Source organism: Lytechinus pictus, chromosome 1 (assembly GCF_037042905.1).
Source record: "Lytechinus pictus isolate F3 Inbred chromosome 1, Lp3.0, whole genome shotgun sequence".
In the NCBI taxonomy this organism is placed as follows: domain Eukaryota; kingdom Metazoa; phylum Echinodermata; class Echinoidea; order Temnopleuroida; family Toxopneustidae; genus Lytechinus; species Lytechinus pictus.
This window is the reverse complement of record NC_087245.1, coordinates 5,995,861-6,010,874: the sequence shown is the minus strand read 5'-3', so window position 1 is coordinate 6,010,874 and position 15,014 is coordinate 5,995,861. Positions and strand designations below refer to the sequence as shown.

The 15,014-nt window shown below is 33.5% G+C and overlaps 1 protein-coding gene across 2 annotated transcripts; it reads left to right on the top strand.

Moving 5' to 3' along the window:
* The first annotated feature begins 2,255 nt into the window (after window positions 1-2,255).
* LOC129254486 (androgen-induced gene 1 protein-like) lies at window positions 2,256-12,016 on the top strand. Of its 2 annotated transcripts, none has more exons than XM_054892984.2 (6): window positions 2,256-2,650; window positions 4,232-4,360; window positions 6,344-6,445; window positions 6,854-6,969; window positions 8,182-8,333; window positions 10,191-12,016. In XM_054892984.2, exons 1-6 carry the CDS (start codon window positions 2,486-2,488, stop codon window positions 10,220-10,222), a joined length of 696 nt encoding a protein of 231 aa, XP_054748959.1. In that variant the 5' UTR covers window positions 2,256-2,485; the 3' UTR covers window positions 10,223-12,016. The 2 variants fall into 2 exon arrangements, with proteins under 2 accessions (XP_054748959.1, XP_063968290.1); XM_064112220.1 differs by having other exon boundaries at window positions 2,417-2,575.
* Window positions 12,017-15,014: the final 2,998 nt, after the last annotated feature.

The following is a 15,014-nucleotide window of genomic DNA, read 5'->3' as shown; positions in this document are numbered from 1 at the left end:
TAGAAGCGTTTCATTGAAATAACTTTGTTTTTCCTTGTCTGATTTTGTTCCAATTTTCACTTTTTTGTTTGTCTGATCTTACTTTATCTGAGCAAATCATAATATTTTTCAGAGATATTGTTCTGCAGATGACATACATGAAGAGAAATTTTAGGAAATATACCTGACAAAATTGTGAAATGATAAATGAAAATAGACGTTAATGACAAAATAATTTCGGAAATATCGTTTTAAATAATGATGATTAAAATAAATATAATTAGTGAACGTATAAATTAAATTCATTTAGGTGAGAACGTAAAATATCTTTTTTTTTTGCTATTTCATTTGCTATCAAAATTGTACAACAGTGTGTGACGATCATGACGTCATATTTTCGTCGTATTTCCGTTGTCATGGTTGTTGGTGCCATGATTTTCTGTAAGTTCCGAGAGCTGATATACACTGCTTGATTCATTGTATCAGTGAAAATAAGTGTTCGATTTCTTGGTATCAAACAGGGCCACACGGAAGACCACCAATTTGGTGATTACAAATAATTAAATAACTATTTTTTTGTTAAAGTAATTGTGTTGCACAATAGATAAAGCATGTACATATTTACATTCTTCACGACAAACTGATACTTGTATGAATTTATGTCTACAATAATGAAAACATTTGTAAAATGGAAGAAAATAAATGTTTATTTGAATTGAAGTATATTTTTATATAACGATTATAGATTATACTTCAACGGAAACTTCGGAGAAAATATGAATTATCATGAACCAGTCTAGTGGGTATATTGGTGCATTTTCTTTCTGCTATTTGAACCACAGGAACTAAAGAAGCAAAATTGCTTTTTGTATTACGTTCATCTGCAACACCACATCCAGACAATACATCCAAATAAAAAAAAACAAATATAATGAAGCTTGTAATAAAATTTATTTAAAAGAATATAATGTACTTTTTCGGAGGGTGCCCACTTTTTAATGGTTTCCGTCGTCTAAACGGAAGTAAAAAAATACCGGTTTAGCTCAGAAAAAACGTTTTACTACGTACAATAACGGTCGACACTTCAATAATTAACTTTTCCCGGGGGAGGGATGGACGTACCCCGAATCCCTGGTTTTTGCGTGGTCATGTAACGTAACACTCAAGGTTATTGGGATTTCCTCCCCCTGCAAGAATATGTATAATTCTTCATTTTTATTAACAGAAATTACAAATTATATATATTCTTCCCATAGAGGTACCATTTTCCTGCTTTACATATTCCTGTGTTGATTTGTTGATATGTTTCTGTCATTATAATTCTGTTAGCACATTTATATTATTTCTTTTTCAATATTGGTTCTATATATTTTGGGGATTTCCGTTTTTCAAACCTTTCAACATTTTTATAAATGCCTGCCTAATTTGGCACAACGCTGTACCAAAAGAAAAATCATTTTAAGTGTGATGTGTGTTATATTTAGCAGGATTGTAACCCTCTCAATTGCACTGCCCTTTCTTTTTAATTGTTTCCTTAATTGGTGTAAGATAGTGCCCCCCAAAAGTATTGATAATCAGATTTCAGTGCAAAACTGTAAATATTATTTCTTGAACAGAGCAATTAATAATCATCTGAAAAAGAGATAACCTGGTGGGAAATCAATAAACGAGTGCACATGTTTACTTTTTCATAACTCCATAGTGTTCCCATATAGTTTATGTGTTTAGTTTACCCAGGTGCGTCACTAGGTATTTCGAATAAGGCGGGGGGGGGGGGCGCACGACAACCTAAGGATGACGTAATTTTTCTCTATTGACTGATACGTGTATTCAGTAACATGATGTTTCTAAACTGCGAACCTACAACACACCAATAGACATGATAGAAGGTGGTTGCCCCTGAGATCGGCCTGTATCTAATCTTTTTATTCATTTGTCACTATAAACTTACGATGAGAATGACTGTCCCATGGAGGCAATGAAGGTCAATACAAGATCAAGTCTATTTACTGATCGAAGTGCATTTCCTATCCTCAGTAGCTAGCTGACACGTATTTCCATCAAAAACCTCTCAATGTCTCAGATCAGATTCGGATACAGAGAGGGTGGGATGGGGATAATGTGTCATGATATTGATTTCTGTACTCTATACTCCCGCTTGATTTAAGGGGGGGGGGGGGGGCTCCAGGATGAAATAATGTGATTTGAACAGATCTTGCAAAATCAGAAAAACAAAACAATGAAAATCGGACCAAAAAAAAAAGTTATTAATTGTTATGCATGTTTTCATAAATATACATTGAGCAAGCGCGTGATGTCATCTCTAGGCCCAATTATTCTTTGCATTTCATATTTCCGAAGAGATCGAACCAGATGATAGGATTAATTTTTCTGCAATGACCTCGGGACTTGAGATCAGACTATGAAGCCTGTTTGCATAATAAGACAAAGTACTTGATTAACATGTTGACAACATTGATAATCTCTACACTACTTCCCATTCAAAATGGATTCTGCTGGCAAAATATTCCACGCCTTGGCTTTTGCCTACTATTGCTTCTCATACTACTACTATTGTGAGCATGTTTACTATCGGGTAAATGCGTCAGATTTTCGACCTAAGAGCTATCAATATGGAGGCGACACTAAATTTCTTACTATGTGGTGCTGGGTAAGAACATGAACATAATAAATATACATATACCTCTATAATTAGTGGATCATAGTTATACTCAGCATGGCTGCGGTGCACGTGCATGAATGAAATGTCCTGTCGCTCGCTCGCATGCAATTAGGCATAACTTTATTACTATACATCCATGTATACCTAATTTGTTTGTTATTATGAACAAAAGCTTGGTCATGTCAGTTCTAAAAATGCCATCATAACTTTAAGTGCGTACCTTACATTTTCCCCTATTTGGTTAATAATTGTGCGATCAAGTGTCATCGATCATTTGACAGGTTTGAAATAAATTTCAGGTCTCGAAATCAAGGTCAAAAGTCATTGAGCTCAGTCTAGTTTGACCAAGTTGTTTCATTATTACAAACTTAACCAACTGTTGATCCTTAATTTTAAGACGATTTGGTATCATTTATTTATTTCTGTTTTATTTCAGCAGGGTAGCCCTTCCAGTTACAAAACTGCTCTACCAAGGGGCCCTGCACAATAAAAACAAATCCATATAATAACAATTTACACACAAAAAACTTAAAACTATATACTTAACTACAAATATTTACTCAAGTAAAATCACATTAAATTTAAATTAAAAAACTAAAATCACATACAAGCAGATTATTTATATTAAGTTTAAATTAAATTCAAAATAACTAATAAGTAATAAAAAGTATCATATTTACATTAAATCAAAATTAATACTGCTTTGTTTTAAATTCGGAGTTAAGAGTTAAAATTCTAGATTGTTTCTTAAATATGGGAAAAGATGTTACACCTTGCTTATTCTGGGGTAAACTGTTTCATAGATTTGAACCATAAAAATGCATATGTTCACATTCCATGAATGCAGGAGGGACTGCTTCACGTTAATCAATTCCGAATAACTGATATGATAATTCCTTATGCAATATAATGTGAAAATCATAGTATCCGGAATAAATTGGAAAGAAGATGGTCCAATTTTACCTCACAGCAGAATATTACGATTCTTTTCTCAAGCAGAGATCCGAAATTAAATAATTTACACAATTGTGGGAGGGAACGATTACAAAAAAATCTACGAACCTTTTTTTTATTTCATACAAAATATAAAGTATTATGTCGAAAACATTTTACGATATATATTGTGCATACTTGCTTTTGTAAAGATTAATGAGAAATAAAATAGAATATTCAATTGTGGCTACAGTAGGAAATCCCTAAGCTTAATGGTCTGATAATTTTCTTTGAAGTATATAACCACAATTTATGTGGCTCATCTCCGAATGGTTGATTTTCAAGGACTGGATTCTGTGAGAAAAAAACATAGTTTCTAAAAGTATCCTGGTCAACAAGCCTGTTTATTTATTTTTTTGAAGGGATTCACTTTGTCAATAATGTGGTTTCCGTCGAGAAATAACAGTCAGCCATAGACATGATTTTGTTATTAAGATTTGTTTTACTATGTATAAATACAAGTTTATTATCATGCCCTTTTGCTTGATAAAGGTTTTGCCATGTAGCGGTACATTGCCCCTCATTTTCAGATAATTGTTCAACAATTAACATATTTTCATTGTATGATCTTTGTAGTACTTTCAGATTGTCTACTTCTTCTTCTGTTGTGTAGCTAATGTGATGGAGATGATGGGCATGAAACCCCAAAAGATGCATACCATGAGAGATTGGTTTCTATCTTCTATTGCTTTCCCTGTAGGAATGGTAAGATTATCATACTCTTTTCCAAAAGACTTCATTAGTGGGAAGTTGTAAGGAGAGGATAACAGAATTTTAATATTGAAATATGGTTTATCAATGACTGTCGAATCGCTTAGCAACAAAGTGGATGTCATAATTACGATTATAAAACCCAAACCATTCTTTATTACTAAACAAACTTAGTTAATAATTTGCTATTTACATGTACAAGTACATGGGAGGCTTACGAAAATCTAATGGTTTGGTTTTGTTTTCTTTACCGTATAAATATCACGTAAAAATACATTGCACAAGATATAAGATTAAATATAAATATATAAACACTTAAAAAGATACGAATGGATCACTATTCAGAGCCATTGATAAAATGGCTCTGTTTTACTTAAAGGCCCAGTAATAACATGTTTTTCGGCAACAGTAAAACACAATTTTTAACAATTATTTTTGTAGCTTTTATTCATCTTTATTGTCAAAAAGTTGATTATTTATCCTATATAGGTTCTAGGTTATGATACATACTCCCCTGAATAGCTACCCCGAAACCACTAGGTCAACTATCCCCTATGAAATTTACCCCGGAAAGTATACAACAACCCGGTAATATGACAACCACTCTGTATAAGGGAAAGTTCCCCGCGGAAAATTCAAATTCTAAAGTTTAGCAATTTACCAGATATACGCACATTGTCATGAATATTCATTAATTGGGCTGATGATGTCATATCCCCACTTTCATTTTCATTATGTTATAACATGAAATCATAATTATTTCAGATTTCGATACAAGTGTGTGTCTCCCTTGTAAGAAAATAAAATGCAATAATGAATAGCTGATGCTTTAAATCAGTTGTCAATCCATGTTTTTATTCTTGGAGGACAACATTTGAATAAAAATAATTTCATATAATAAGATTTAAGTTAAGAACAAGTGGGGATGTGGCATTATCAATTTGCTAATTGAATATTAATGAATAAAACTGTTTCATCGAAATAATGTAAATCTTTAAAGGTCAATTACACCCCCCAAAAAATGTTGATTTGAATCAATAAATAAAAACTGAACAATCATACACTGAATATTTCATCAAAATCGGATCTATAATAAGAAAATTATGACATTTTAAAGTTTCGGCAAATGAGGGAGTCGATGATTTTCCTCACTCACTACTTATTGTTTTGTTATTGTTTGAACTACTCAATATTTAAATTTTTAGATTTGACAATAATGACCAACTTAAGTGCTCCACAAAATAAAAGAACAATGGTAATACCACATGCCCAGGAGGAATAAATGTTTGTTTCAATAATGAGGAGAAAATTAAGATATTTCATATTTTATATAATGAAATACAAAAAAAGTAAAATGATTTTCCTTGATTTCCCTGATGGGCTGGGAACCCTGATTATCCCCTCATATTTATTTGTGACCTGTTATGTATTTACTATATATACACAGCATCTGAGCATGATTCGGATAATATGATTCTGTAGGGCGTTTTGATACGAATGATTGACCTGTAGCTATGGGAACAGGTAATTTCATTCCAATTGCCCAAATGCAAATAATTTTTTTTAGTTATACAAATTTCAATTATGTTTGTCTTTTTTGTCATGTTTGTTGGATTATAAATCATCGGTCTCCATTGAACCCGAAGTTTTGATCTAACTTAAGTGATTATCAAGGATGATATTGCGCATTGCAATGTGTTTTTTTTAATGACGTAAGTTGTATTCTCCTGTGTATTAAAAACTTTTCATTTCGAAAAAAAATGCAAATATCTACATTTTAAATAGCCTTGGAAAATGTTTCATTACTTTAACAAAACGGTCACTAATCTCACTACATCATTTACTACATTATACGTATCTTGCCACTGTCTAGTTAAGAACAAATGTATAATCAGTTTTTTTTACGGTTGTCGCAAATTGGGAACATACTTTTATTACAATTAATAGATGTATAATTTTATCTCTCCTCTTTTGTAGATGGTGGTTAGCATGTTTTGGATACTCTGGTCTATTGATAGAAAATTGGTCTTTCCAAAAGAGTTGGACGAGTTCTTTCCAGTTTGGCTCAACCATGTTTTAGTAAGTTTTTTTTCACTTAATATCTTGTGAGATTGTTCGAAGAGTTTCCAAATTACAGATTAAATGTATGACTCCCAGAAAAATTCTGAATCCTTATAAAGCAGTTATTTCATGATTTATTTATTTGGTCTTCTTTATACATTGTAGCCCTTTCAATATCGAGTATTGTTCTGCCAAGTGGCCCTGTCTATACAGTTAAAAACATTAAAAATTACACAATAAATTACAAAAAAAACATAATACATGATAATAATATACAAAACAAAATTGATAGTAAGATTGATAGTAAGGAGATGCTTTGAATGGTACAAGATGGCAACTGCTAGCATTTACAAATGTATGATAATTATACATAAATCGATGCTTTTAAAATTTAAAGTTTTCCTATAATATGTTTTGCATCACCAGCATACAAACGTCTTACCAATCTTATTAGTTGACATGTGGTTGATACGTCACAAACCTCCATCTAAGTTACGTGGTGTTACAACTCTCTCACTCTTCTCGGCTCTTTACATGGCTTGGTTTGTAGAATTATAATTTTACCCTTCCCTTTACACGGCCCTTCTTTTTTTGGATTGCATTTTTGTAATATATATGTTTCTGCAGGCGTATCCCGCCACAAGCTTTTTTCTTTTAGGGACTTCCGCCTTCTACAATAAACATAACTTGTATGTTAATTTTTTTTTCACGACAAACTGATTTTGTATGAATTTATGTTTACAAATATAAACAAATTTGTCAAATAAAAAAAAATTAATGTTTATACGAAATGATATGAATAAACCTTGCGTTTACCATCTAATCTAGTTTTAACCAAATTTATTTTGTTGTTAAACACTTCACGAAATTCTCAGGACATATACTATCTTGGAAAACGATTTAGACATCTGTATCTAGTAATGTCATGAATGTCAGGATATTGTACACTATAGAACTCTCACGCCTTTATACAAGTCTATCATATTCAATGATAAAAATTATGAATGAGGGGATTTACGGTTCACTGTGTATTTGATGACAAGAGAAATAAAATAATTGAAAGATGAGAAATAAAAGGAAAGAGAAAGAAGATAAGAGAGTGTATGAATCTTTCATGGGATAAGGTGAATTTCATTTTAAAAAGACTGTAATCAGATGAAATACGACGGCTCGGAGGAGCAAGGGAGGAGTAGATAGCGGCTCGATGGTGAAGCCTTGGAGAAATAACATATATTCACTGCCAATCAAGGATTAATGACAGGGCAGTCAAGCTGCTCATAACGTTGAGAACTCCCATCTTTTTACATTTTTTTATTCAATTTCTCATCACTTTCTCTTCATTCCACCTTGTTATCAGTAGGCCTACGTTTCAGAACTAACCAAAATGATGAACCACAAACCTTCCACACGACTCCTAATAGTTTATTAGTAATTAAAAACATATGGAATAAGAAAGAAGAAATTGTAGTGTTGATAATTTCAGCTATTTGCATTAAATATTGAAAAAAATATCAATCCTTTATTTGCTCCGCAAATTCCAAACATACAATGTTAATTTGGTTTATATGAAGTGATCGGTATTTTAACCAGGTGAGATGCTTTACAAGCTAAGATGTATATTAAGAGTGCTTTTCCCATTGGACAAAGCAAACTAGAAATACTTTTTTTTAATCAAATAGTTAAAGCATTAATATTTGAAAATGAAGTGAAAGGAAATAATTAAACCAATGTATATTTTTCATATTTTCTTGCAGGATATTTTGGTTGGGATACGGTGTTAATATCTGGGTGTATCCTATCCTTCGGGTTCTCTCTGGAATTAAGTTTGTTTTCTTCATTGTTTTATGTACAACCGCACCCCTTCCAGTCTACTTTCTTGGAGAATGGTGCATCAATGTCTTTCATGGTAAATATCAATCAACCGTGGTAGCCACAAGGATTAAAGGAACGCGTAATATCCCCCCCGACACAAGAAGTAAGATAGCAAATCAACCGAGTGGTTACGTTTGTAATTCTGCCAGTATTACGAACGATTTAGTGTACTATATCTGATAATTTATTATTTTCAGCAAATGTAATGTAGAATGATCCTGCCATAATCTTCGGATCCAAAATCCAATATGGGGCTCAGAAATAAAGTGTCGTTGATAAAGGGTATACTTCGCAAAGCTACAAATATGTGGAATGCCAATTGACTTAGGGTCCATAGGCGTACCGTGGGTCACGGCATTGGGGGGGGGGGCACCAGCAAAAATACCGTGTTTACATGTGATCGGCTTTTGGTTCAGAACCAAAAGCCGATCATCACATGTAAACACGGTATTAGTGAGCGCGCAAAGCGCTCTCAGTTGCCAGGTAGAGGCATTTTAAGGTTAGTGCAATTAAACGGATATGTATCTCACTGATAAAATAATGCGAGCACGGAGCGCGAGCTGAAAATTTTTGATATTCATACCTAAAAAAGGGACATTATAAGCAAGTTTGTGTAATCATGATACGTACCTGTCTCGCTAAACAAACAATGCGAGCGCAAAGCGCGAGCTGAATTTTTAGTATAATATATTGCAACATTTTAAGGACTATACTTTAAGAATCCATTAAGAATATACATATCTCACCATTGCCATCTAATGCGAATATCAAGCGCTTGCTGATTTTGTTAGAATTACATGAAAACACAAGCACTTTATGAAGTCATTGTAATCAGGATTTTCATACTCATCTCAATATTGCGAGCGCGAAACCTGAGCTGAAAATTTAGGAAATTCAGACCTGAGAAGGGGCATTCTAAGGCGTGTTTGTATGAATTCACTAAGACGTCGTATTTTTTCACTAACCAAACGATGCGAGCGCGAAGCGCGAGCTGAAAAGTTTTGATATTCAGAACAGAAAAAGGGACATTTCAAGGACTGATTTTAGGAATTCATGAAGAGCAGACATATCTCATTAATCCACTAATGCGAACGTAAGCACGGACAGGAAATGTTTTATATTAAGATCTTAAAATGGGGCAATCACTTTAAGTAGTCATGACAAAGAAACATATGTCACTACATAAAACAATAACTCGAAGTGCGAGAATTGACTTGAAAACGGTAGATTTTTAGTACAATAGGATTATATATCTCGTTGAACAGACAATGCGATCACCAAGAACAATGAAGACATATAGGTCCTGAGCAAATTATGTTTCATAAAGTTACGAAAAAAAATGTTTCTTATGTAATATAACATAATTATAATGTAATATAACATCATAATGAACAATAATTCTTCTTTCCCACTAACGTTTCTCTTCCTTTCTCCTTCCTTTTCTCCTTTTCCCCGTTTTTATTTATATATTTTTTTACCAGCCGATTGGGGGGGGGGGGCACGTGCCCCCATGCACCCCGTAGTTACGCCATTGTTAGGGCCCATATAGCAAAGCTCGCGTCGGAAATAGATTATATAATATGATATAATATATCTCTTCCCATATCTTCTCATCATCATCTTCTCCTTTATTTTTCATCATCGTTATTATCATTATCATCGTCTTATTCCTCTTCTTTTCCTCCTTCAGTCATGTTCCACATTCGTTCCCCCCGTTCTGGAATGAAGCGTTGTGCAGCATAATACTGTTTGCCGTTATTAATTACATTTGTGTGATATTCTACTTTATTGTATTGTATTGTTTTTGTAGTCTAAGTGAAGTGCTGCTTATTACCCCCAAATGAAATACTCAAACTAATACTCTCTCTATGTATTATTCTTACTTTCACAGGTCCAGGCGAAAGATCAAAGAAGGTTAAATAAACTCTACAATGATGACAATCACCTCATACCAGTAAAGAGTGCATGGTATTGGTTACTATCAGCAAATCGCTCTGCAATTCTATATTTCAAGCTCAATCTGTACATGCTTAACGTTGTAAGCGAAATTTTGATTAATTCATTGTTATCCTACCATCAACTAGTTACTGAAACTGTTCACATTTTTGTGAGTAAAACTCACCAAGTTCGTTATACCTGTACAGGCCCTAATGGAAACGAACTTAGGCTACTTGATATTTGACCATAGTCATTGGTATAAGTTCCATAGTACATCTTCATCAAGGGCAGTGACCGATGCAAACCCTTACAAGATTTGTCGGAGGGGGGGGGGGGTTAAATTGACAAAAGAATTACTTTAAAATGATCATACTTCATCTAACGTACCCCACCAATTGAACGACTCTGAGATGTATCAGTAATATTATAGGTGAATATTGAGTAGACCTATCGTTGATAAGTTTGAGCGCCCTCACTCAGGAATTATTTCCCTTTAATATATAGGTGTCCAGTAAATACTTCCCCGTTTCCAGACGTGTTATGACAGTTCACGAAAAGATCATAAGGATTTATAAGGTTCTGCCAGACAAGACAGGATAATCACGTAAAACCATGAAATAGTCTTCATTCTCTATTGATTAAATAGTTTTTAAAAAGTTAAGCAACATTTCTTCCACATTTAGTCAAAGAAGTGCAATAAATATCCTTTATAGAATCAGTGTTAGATAGCGAATCATATTCATACATTATTGTCAATCAGCTATATCACATCAGAAATAATGGGAATATTGGATTGGTCGAATTGATATTATCTTACCTTCTTGATGAAATTAGTTGTTTAAAACCTTTAAATACGAAGAACCTAACGTATCAATCCTATTTCATTCTTGAGAATACTCTTTACCTAAGGTGTTTTTAAGTCGAGTACCCGACGTTTAAAGATTTGACATTTTTACTGAGTATGGATAATCTTTAGATTCACAAATACTCGGTCCTAGATGACTATTGTATTTTTGTCTACAGGCGTTTCCCGCCACAAGCCTCAGCTTTAGGGTATACGCCTTCTTCTTTAAACCTAACATGTATACAATATTTATATTCTTCATAACAAGTTGATTTTTGTATGAATTACAATACGAAAAATGTAATGAAATGGAAGAAAATAAATGTTTATTTGAATTGAATTGACCTGACTTTATAATACGATAGAACAACCTACCTCGTTAATAAACGTTATAACGTCTTGACATGATTAACTCATACCTATACAGAAAAAACACTGCGTAAATAAATATCTATCAAAGTCATAAATGGCATTTTTGGGGTCCGAAATGCTGGTCATGTCTCTGGTATTATAATAGTCTCTGGTATTATAATATTGTTGTTCGATTTCATATTTTGCCATCTAATCAAGTGTTTAATCGTATACAGGCTATAATGAGGTGATGAGTAATATTTTTCGAAGTGTATCACTGTATACCTCTATCGCTTTCATACTTGAGCTAAAGAAAAATGTACTTAATGCTATTCCGAGTTTTCTAACCTGCAAGTTTTGATTGTAGGCTCAAATCCAAACTGCTAAAAATCCGTTTTTATCATTGAAAAAAGTGTGTATTTTTCAAGGCGACATTGGAAAAACGTATTTTTATGCAATAACTACGGTGAATTAATACATTTCACTCTTTACTTCTCGTTTTCTTCGTGATTTTGAATATACTTTGTACGATGTAATTTATGATAAATACTGCTGTATTGGACAATAAATTATTTAAAATGAAATCAGAATACTTGTTTCAGTTTGTTAATTCATCTTGACTTGAGAATGCTTTGATTCTGTCTTCCTGTGCGTTAAGAGTTGTGACGTGCGCCAGTTATCCAAGCTCTGTTGGGAAGTTACAAATTGATGTGTGGTTTGAACCTTGGTCATGTGTTTCGGATGGTGACGTTAAAGGTCCTTCCCCGACGTAAACAATTATAACTGATAAATACTTGTGTGAAAAAAAGAACCACATACACCTACACGCACCCTTAAACACGCATGTCCTGCTCAACTCCGCGATGCCGACTTTGTGTTTCTGAAAATTAAATTCTTTTTCCTTGAACAGGAATGTCAACCATCTTAGAGACGAAAACTGATCGCGATATTTTGTTCTTGAACATCAGACACTATTTAATCAAGAACGTCACTATCACAAACATGTAAAAAATTAATTTTATTAATGTTTGCCGACTAAACATACCAAAGCAAATAATGATGAAACCACTCTATATGGGCATGTTAGTATTAAATCCATCACCTCCATCACGCCCTCTATTTTGTTAAATAAAATTCATATTGCGATCCTATTATGTGCTACATGAAACGTAAGCATGGCTCAAAAGAATGAATAAACAAAGATAATTATTTAGACATTTTTCTTAATCAGTTTAACAGTTGCTATTTTTCTAATTTCTTTTAAAGCAGATATCCACGTTTTTTATTTATTTTATTTATTTGTTTATCAATTTGGTACCCATTAACATGATTACTCCAATTTGATTTTCGTGGCACCTGATTTATTGTCATACTTTCCTCCAACATTCGTGATTCGCTTTGATGAAACGAATGAATTAAATGTCTTTTTTCAAGTTATTGCATTGCACCGATTAAAATGTAACAGCGATATGCTAAAATGAAAATTATAGCTAAATGGAAATTTAAGTGCTTGCTGATAAAAACAACCTGTCAATATTTGAGTTAAGATGTTATTCAAATATACTAAAACAGAGACTTATCATCCTCATCACTTTTGAAGATTCATCCAACTGAGATGTCACTGCATAAGAAAAGCAAATAGGCATATTGCTGACAATATAATTGATAATATGAACTTGCGTCCCGGTAAAAAACAGTCAATAAAATATATGTAATTAGTAAGTATGTTTAGTGATGAGGTGTGTGTATAAATGTGGATAAAGTGCACAAAATAATACAAGTTGGGTAGGAAAGAATTCTGGGTGCGAGTGATTTAACTAGTTTTCAATAACTGATTATTTTCATGTTATTGCAAACTGTAATATGAATTATAAAATGCTTTTGTCTTGAAACAGTATAAAATTTCACCTTTCCGCCAGTCTGTGATTGAGGTCCATCTCCTAAATTCTCACACAACTGTTATTGTATTGAATGACGTACAAGGTTTTAACGCATTATGCATGCATCCCTTCAGCTCTTTTGTGATGTTTTGAATGGAATATGTACCAGCTTTCTACCAAAGAAAAAAAAGGGGTGGAACATTGCATCAATCAAATTCGACATATTGGTCGTAGTTGGCCTTGAATCTCATTTTTTGTCTCTTATTTTACTGTTTATTTATTCCACTTCGACAACTCCATCAATACACATTTGATTCAGACTTGTTTTGAGACGTGACTCGTTGATTAACCAATATATGCGGATCCACCCTTTGCTAAACTTCATTGCAAGCCCCACCTCTTGTTAAAAGTCCATTTTGGGAAAACAATGATAAAAGAGTGTTTTCTGAAAACTGAGAGGGGGGGGGGGGTGTCCGGGTGTGGTATTTGCCTCTTAAATTAAGAGTATTGTGGGACCTTTCTATTCGATACCCTTCCATATTTTTTATTTGTATTTTGAAAGTATCTAACAGTCTCGGTACCCCTATCCACAAATGGTCTTAAGAAATATGAATTATTTTTTATCAAGAGAATTCCATATTTTGGGTCCTGCGAGAAATAATTTTTTTCTAAAAAATACCCTTAGATTTTTAGGTAAGTAGTGTTAAAATATGACAGCAAACCTTATGAAATTATTCTGTAGGACATTAGGTATAGTATTTCTACCTAGCTGATATTAATATACTTCTCAGCGTTACATGATACGTTTCTGAAGAATTAATTTTGGTGTCTTAACTGCGTCACATTCCCGTCAAGACCAACATGAGCCACTTCCCCCTCCCTCTAGCCCCCATATGGGCCACACACACACTCATAATATAATGATCAATATTGATAAAGCTATAACCATGATAACGTCTGGCCTCGCCCAATTATACTTGTCATGATGTTGCCGCACCTTTACAACAGGTTGCCACATTGGGTGTAATACAAGGACAAGCCATTTTTCTTCTGAAATATGAATTTTTGTTATCGCGAAATGAAATTAGTGCATGAATGAAATTCTTGATATCGAAAATTCCCATCGGTTTATCGCATAAAGCCATTCTGTTAATATCAAGAAATTGAAATTATGATAACACAAATTCAGTTTGTGAAGAAAAATAAATCCCTTTTTTTTAATATAAAATACCACAGGAATTCCAGCACTTGTATTGTTAACAAAATGATATTGAACATTATTTTCGGTTGAGAAAAAAAAATTGACTGTGAATTCAGAGAAATGGTTGCTTATAGATATGTATCTGTGATGCGTCATTACGGAGACGCCATGGCACGCCAAGGGGATACATCTCACTCTGGTAAACCCTCAACCCTTAATAAAAGCATCCCTATTGTTCGGCTTTCTCGCCACTTCCCGCGGGAAGTTGACAGCAGGTAAATCTGTGGGCTTTTGAAAAGTACATTTTGGTTCGTCGTTTTAACCGTATCAGAAGTGACTTGTGCCGGTGTAGCGGCGGATCCGGTGCTAGGCGGATAGGTTCTAGGAACGCTATCTGCCGGCAGATCGTGTTCCAATTTCGGTGGATTCACAACCAATTTCTCTTCGGCAGATATCGTTCTTGCTATCGTTTCTCGATCTGCATGCACCTGGTACCCATTT

Coding starts and splice junctions, on each gene's coding strand:
- LOC129254486 (XM_054892984.2), top strand. CDS start 2,486: ATGGATTCTGCTGGCAAAATATTCCACGCCTTGGCTTTTGCCTACTAT. Junction 6,446..6,853: donor TTTGGCTCAACCATGTTTTA/GTAAGTTTTTTT, acceptor TTGCATCACCAG/CATACAAACGTCTTACCAAT. Junction 6,970..8,181: donor TCGGCTCTTTACATGGCTTG/GTTTGTAGAATT, acceptor ATTTTCTTGCAG/GATATTTTGGTTGGGATACG.